Source organism: Scyliorhinus torazame, chromosome 4, assembly GCF_047496885.1.
Source record: "Scyliorhinus torazame isolate Kashiwa2021f chromosome 4, sScyTor2.1, whole genome shotgun sequence".
In the NCBI taxonomy this organism is placed as follows: Eukaryota; Metazoa; Chordata; class Chondrichthyes; order Carcharhiniformes; family Scyliorhinidae; genus Scyliorhinus; species Scyliorhinus torazame.
Genome location: NC_092710.1, coordinates 328,044,569 through 328,050,568, shown reverse-complemented (window position 1 = coordinate 328,050,568; position 6,000 = coordinate 328,044,569). Strand labels below are relative to the sequence as shown.

General features: G+C 52.0%; 1 protein-coding gene across 1 annotated transcript in view; it reads left to right on the top strand.

Moving 5' to 3' along the window:
• The first annotated feature begins 497 nt into the window (after positions 1-497).
• Positions 498-6,000, top strand: part of LOC140411133 (uncharacterized) — a 29,497-nt gene continuing 23,994 nt past the window's right edge. Inside the window, exon 1 of the mRNA XM_072500193.1 lies at positions 498-683. Coding sequence (XP_072356294.1) covers positions 552-683 — 132 coding nt within the window. The 5' untranslated portion in view covers positions 498-551. The remainder of the gene's footprint in view (positions 684-6,000) is intronic.

The window sequence follows — 6,000 nt, the reverse complement described above, 5'->3', positions numbered from 1 at the left end:
CTGCAATCTTTGCAAAGTGTCCATTTTGTAATCAGGAAGTGGCCATCCCAGATGGCTACAGCCCACACCTGAATAATGAATAAAAAGATTGGAGCTGGAATAGATCATTCGGCCCCTCGAATCTGCTCCACCATTCGGTTAGATCATGACTGATCTGATTGTGGCCTTAACTCCACTTTCCTGCCTGTCCCCATAACCCTCGACTCCCTTTCCCACCAAAAATCCGTCTGACTCAGGCAGGGAGATCAATCCTGAGTGTGTGAACTGGACTCAGTAGTGAACTAGCTGCCCCGGGCTGTTCAGATTGCCCAGAAACCAGCACTCACAGAGGTAATGATTTCTAAATTCAAGACTGGGACCAGGAAACATTTCCATAGTTAATTAGCTGGGGAATTTCTTCAACACCTGATGGTCCTGTAGCTAAACTTTATTCAAAATCATCTCCTGAAAACAGTATAAAAATCGCTGAGCTCTCTGCTCAAACTGCAGATCGAGCTGAAGGTGCTGAGAGTCATTCAGTGGATTCACCAGTGATCTGAGCCGACACCAAGATGCTGAGAATCTTCTTAACCGTGTCTGTCCTCTTCTGGAACCAACTCGCTGCACAGAATGCGGTAAAAGAGATGATCGAACTCTGTGAACAAGATGATTGCTTACTACCCGAAGTAGCCATTGAGGACAAGGTCAGTATAGTTCAGAGTTTACTGCATTCTGTAATGTTTGTACCAGTAGAAATTATTTAATGCCTGTATTTTAGGGTTGAAAACCCTTTACTCTCTTTACTGTCAAAAATCTGTCCAACTCAGGCAGGGAGGGTTGTCAATCCTGAGTGTGTGAACTGGAATAAATAGTGAAATAGCTGCCCCGGGCTGTTCAGGCATCCCGGGGACCGGCACTCACAGAGTTAATGATTTCCAAATTCAAGGTTGGGACCAAGAAAGAATTCTGAGGGACAGAATATATCTGCACTTTAGACACGGATTAATCAGGAATAGTCAGCATGGATTTGTTAAGGAAAGGTCTTTCTTGACAAATACAATTTGAGGAGGTAACCAGGAGCGTTGATGAGCCTATGCTCCGCCCTCCCATGATTCCCTGGTCCCCGCAGCCATAAATCACGTGGGCAAGGTTCACTTGTGGCCTCTGCCTTCGTGGATCTCACAGTGGGCCAAGGGGGCAATGGTTGCCATGGCAGCTGTTGATACCATTCGAGTATCTTCTGCCTGATCCGCCGTTGAGAACTCGTTTTAAATTGCGCTTTGTCTGGTTCCTCCCACCCAACCTTATCATCATGGGTGACCCTGTCAGGAGCTTAAGACACCCGATGACATTGCTCTTGTGATTAACAGAATGTTCAAGCCTCTCCACTACTGCAAGGAGCAATCCAAGGACAGGAGTGCGAGAATCCTGGAGTCTTGTTCCAATTTGACAAGTCTTTGCTGAGACCACACCTGGAGAATTGCGGGCAGTTTTCATCTCCTTGTGTAAATTTCTCTGATTCGCGGCGATGTAAACACGAACAGGGCTCAGCCAGACAATGGGCGTCCAGCCAAAATCGAGGTCAATTCGGGGGGGGGATACTCCGCTCCTTCGCTGGTGGCGATTTACTGCAGGTATTTGCAAACAGGGACTGTGTGCCATGTCTACTGAAGGGGAGAGAGAAGGTAAGCAAAGTTGGAAAAACTGTTCAACATTGTACCAATTGCTGGGGGGTGTAGGGGAATAGCAGGACCGACTTCCTGACAGCTCCGTGGATTTGGGGTGTCCCCCTCGGGATCGGGGTGGCCTGGCTCAGGCCGCCATTGCTGCAGTAATTGTTTGAAACGCACCCATTTGGTACAAGTTCCAGGCCCCTGACTGCTCACTCTGCTGACTGCTCACTGTGTCCTGTAAATGTTCACAGAGCCTCGGGTCATTTGGGAGCCCACCCAGGTCACCCCACTGGAAACACTCAGACCCCAGCTGACCCGTCACTGGGATGGGCGTGGCCAAGCTCAATCAGTGTCACACCAGGTGCTGCCACTCCTCAGTGTCCTCATCAGAAGCTCAGCCCCACCGCAGGGGAAGCAGGGGAATAGCAGAGCTCACCCCAAACAAAGGACACATGTACCGTGGCCTTTGGCACCCTCCCTGGCACACTGACCCTCTCAGGGCAGAGGCCTCACCAGTGACGGTATCGGCTAGCCCACTCTGCAGGACCAGCAGCGTCTCCAACCCCTGCCTGTCCACCGCGCCCCTGCTCCCATCCATCCTGCCCCTGGACAGATTGTCACAACCTGTCTGTCACACCCAGGACCCACATCACACTGCAGCTACACTCCCAGCAGACACACTTCCCTGCCTCACTTCCATCTGTAGGACCTGCCCACACACACACCTCTAACATGGGGCGAAATTCTCCCCCAACGGCACGATGTCCGCCGACTGCCGCCAAAAATGGCGCCAATCAGGCGGGCATCGCGCCGGACCAAAGGTGCGGAATGCTCCGCATCTTTGGGGGCCGAGCCCCAACATTGAGGGGCTAGGCCGGCGCCGGAGGGATTTCCGCCCCGCCAGCTGGCGGAAATGGCGTTTGTTGCCCGCCAGCTGGCGCGGAAATGCGGCGCCATGCACGGGAGCGTCAGCGGCCACCGACAGTTTCCCGCGCATGCGCAGTGGGGAGAGTCTCTTCCGCCTCCGCCATAGTGGAGGCCGTGGCGGAGGCGGAAGGGAGAGAGTGCCCCCACGGCACAGGCCCGCCCGCGGATCGTTGGGCCCCGAACGCGGGCCAGGCCACCGTGGGGGCACCCCCAGGGTCAGATCGCCCCGCGCCCCCCCAGGACCCCGGAGTCCGCCCACGCCGCCTGGTCCCGCCGGTAAATACCAGCTTTTATTTACGCCGGCGGGACAGGCAATTTCTGGGCGGGATTTGGGCCCATCCGGGCCGGAGAATTGAGCGGGGGGGTCCCGCCAACCGACGCGGCCCGATTCCCGCCCCCGCCCAATCTCCGGTACCGGAGACTTCGGTGGGGGCGGGATTCACGGCGGCCAACGGCCATTCTCCGACCCGGCGGGGGTTCGGAGAATGACGCCCCATGGAGGCAATCGAGGAGATGCTGGAATGACTGTGCCACCAAAGAATTTGGAAACCAAGGAGGCCTTGCATCACTTGTGCTGGATGGGAAAGCTGTCCTACAAGGCAGCCTCACACTTCGGGTCCTCTTCCCTGCTGCCTCTAAGGATGACCCCAGGTGGAATGTTCAGTTGTCCTAGGAGCCCTGCCCCATGCCATCCACCAACACCCACACCACCAACCTCCCACATTCCCCAGCCGGCACACCCTCTACACCCAGCCCAGCCCTTCCCTCACACCCTTCAGACAGAGGGGTGAGGCAGGTTGTAATGTTGGTGAAAAGGTGTTTAATAGTGACTATATACATTATTGTGCCCTGACCTCTAACCTTAGCTGCACCCTGGCCAAATTAACTGGTGTCTAACTTGCTTATTTTACATGGCCTACTACTCCTACTAGGTGTGACCCAGACAGTCCCTCAGACATGGCGGCGGCCTGCTGCATATCTCACCCTATGACCTGATATGCCATTTTGCGGCCATCCTCTGGAGGACCTGGATTTGGATGGGCCAGGTGGATTTTTGGGTGTCACACATGTTCTGCCCACTGCTCCAGTGTCAGGTGGATGGGGGGATTCAGAAGTGCTGAGGGGTTCTAGCACATCCCTTGCGGGAGGGTCCTGCATGGGCCCCAGGCTACTCCATGGGATAGAGAGGAGGCCGGAGTGGGATCAGGAGGCTCCACCATCACCTGGTGTTGCCAGTTCTGGAGGCCCGCTCTCTTCTCATCCAGGATCTCGCTGCCGTCAAAAATGGATCACAGAGAACAAAGAACAATACAGCACAGGCCCTCCAAGCCCAATTCAGTCCCAACGTCAACATTCGTCTCCCAAACGGTGAACATCACACCTGATCTAAAACAGGATGTACATTCCTTGGAGATGATGCGGTGAAGATTCACTGGATTGATTCCTGGGTTACAGAGTTGTCCAATGCTGAAAGGAATCATATTGTTGCGTACTCTCTGGAATTTAGGAGAATGAGAGTGATCTCATTGAATCATACACGCTGACAAGGTAGGAAGGTTGTTTCCCCTGGCTGGGACATCGAGAACAGGGCAGCATAGATTCAGGAGAAAGAGATAATAATAATTGCTTGTTGTCACAAGTAGGCTTCAATGAAGTTACTGCGGAAAGCCCCAGTCGCCACATTCCGGTGCCTGTTCGGGAAGGCTGGAACGGGAATTGAACCTGCACGGCTGGTCTTGTTCTGCATTACAAGCCAGCTGTGTCAGTCCATTGTGCTAAACCAGCCCTTCATCAAATAGCACTGAGGTGGGGAGAAATTTCTTCACTCAAAGAAATCTTTGGAATTCTCCAGCCTGTTATGGAAGCTTCATCATTGAGTTTACTGAAGGCTAAGATAGCTGGAATGTAGGATTCTAGGTTCATCGCAGGTTTAATATAATGGAGGATATTAGGAATAGTCCTGTGAAGGGTTAAGCCTGTGATGTCTTTGGAAGGAAGTGACATACACTCGTGATCTGAGAGTCTCGAAGAAAGCAACATGAAAAGAAGCTTGTGTCGGGGAATGTTCTGATAACTGTAAATGTGTTACAATAGAGTTAGAATGTCTGCAGCCAGCAGTCTTTGGGAATTATGGAAACTTCTCCAACCCACCAACACAACGTAACATCTGAGGATGGCGTGGGGTAAGTAGAGTTGGGGTTAAAGGTGAGGCATGATGTTGATTGGTGGAGCAGGCTTGAGGAGTTGCCAGACCTACTCCAGTTCCTATTTCTTATGGTCTAATGACATTTTTTTTCTTTTCATCCTGTAATAGTGCCTGGATACATAGAACATAGAAGAGTACAGCACAGTGCAGGCCCTACAGTCCACGATGTTGTGTCGACCATTTATACGAATCTAAGATCAACCTAACCTTCACCCGTTCAACTGCTGTCCATGTGCCTGTCCAAGAGTCACTTCAATGTCCTGAATGACTCTGACTCCACCACCTCCGCTGGCTGTACGTTCCACGAACCCACCACTCTCGGTGTAAAGAAACTATCTCTGACATCTCCCCGATACCTTCCTCAATTACCTTAAAATTATGTTCCCCTCGTGACAGCCATTACCGCCCAGGGGAACAGTCTCTGGCTATCCACTCTATCCATGCCTCTCATCACCTTTATCAAGTCACCTCTCTTCCTTCTTTGCTCCAGTGAGAAAAGCCCTAGCTCCCTCAACCTTTCTTCATAAGACATGCCCTCCAGTCCAGGCAGCATCCTGGTAAATCTCCACTGCACCCTCTCTAAAGCATCCACATCCTTCCCATAATGCAGCGACCAGAATTGGACACAATATCCCAAGTGTGGTCTAACCAGGGTTTTATAAAGCTGCAGCAAAACCTCGCGGCTGTTGAACTCAATCCCCCTGTTAATGAAAGCCAACACACCATACTTCTTCTCAACAACCCTGTCAACCTGGGTGCCAACTTTAAGGGATCTGTGTACGTGGACCCCAAGTTCCCTCTGTTCCTCCACTTCCAAGAATCCTGCCTTTAACCCTGTATTCAGCATTCAAATTCGACCTTCCAAAATGAATCACTTCACATTCACCTAGGTTGAGCTCCATCGACCACTTCTCAGCCCACCTCTGCATCCTGTCAATGTCCTGTTGTAACCTGCAACAGCTCTCAACACTATCTACAACTCCACCAACCTCCGTGTCATTGGCAAACTTACTAACCCACCCTTCCACTTCCTCATCCAAGTTATTAAACACAACGAGCAGACGTCCCAGCACAGATCCCTACGGGACACCACTAGTCACCGACCTCCAGGCGGAATACTTTCCATCCACTACCACTCGCTGTCTTCTTACAGCCAGACAATTCTGTATCCAGACAGCTAGATTTCCCTGTATCCTATGCCCCCTAACATTCTGA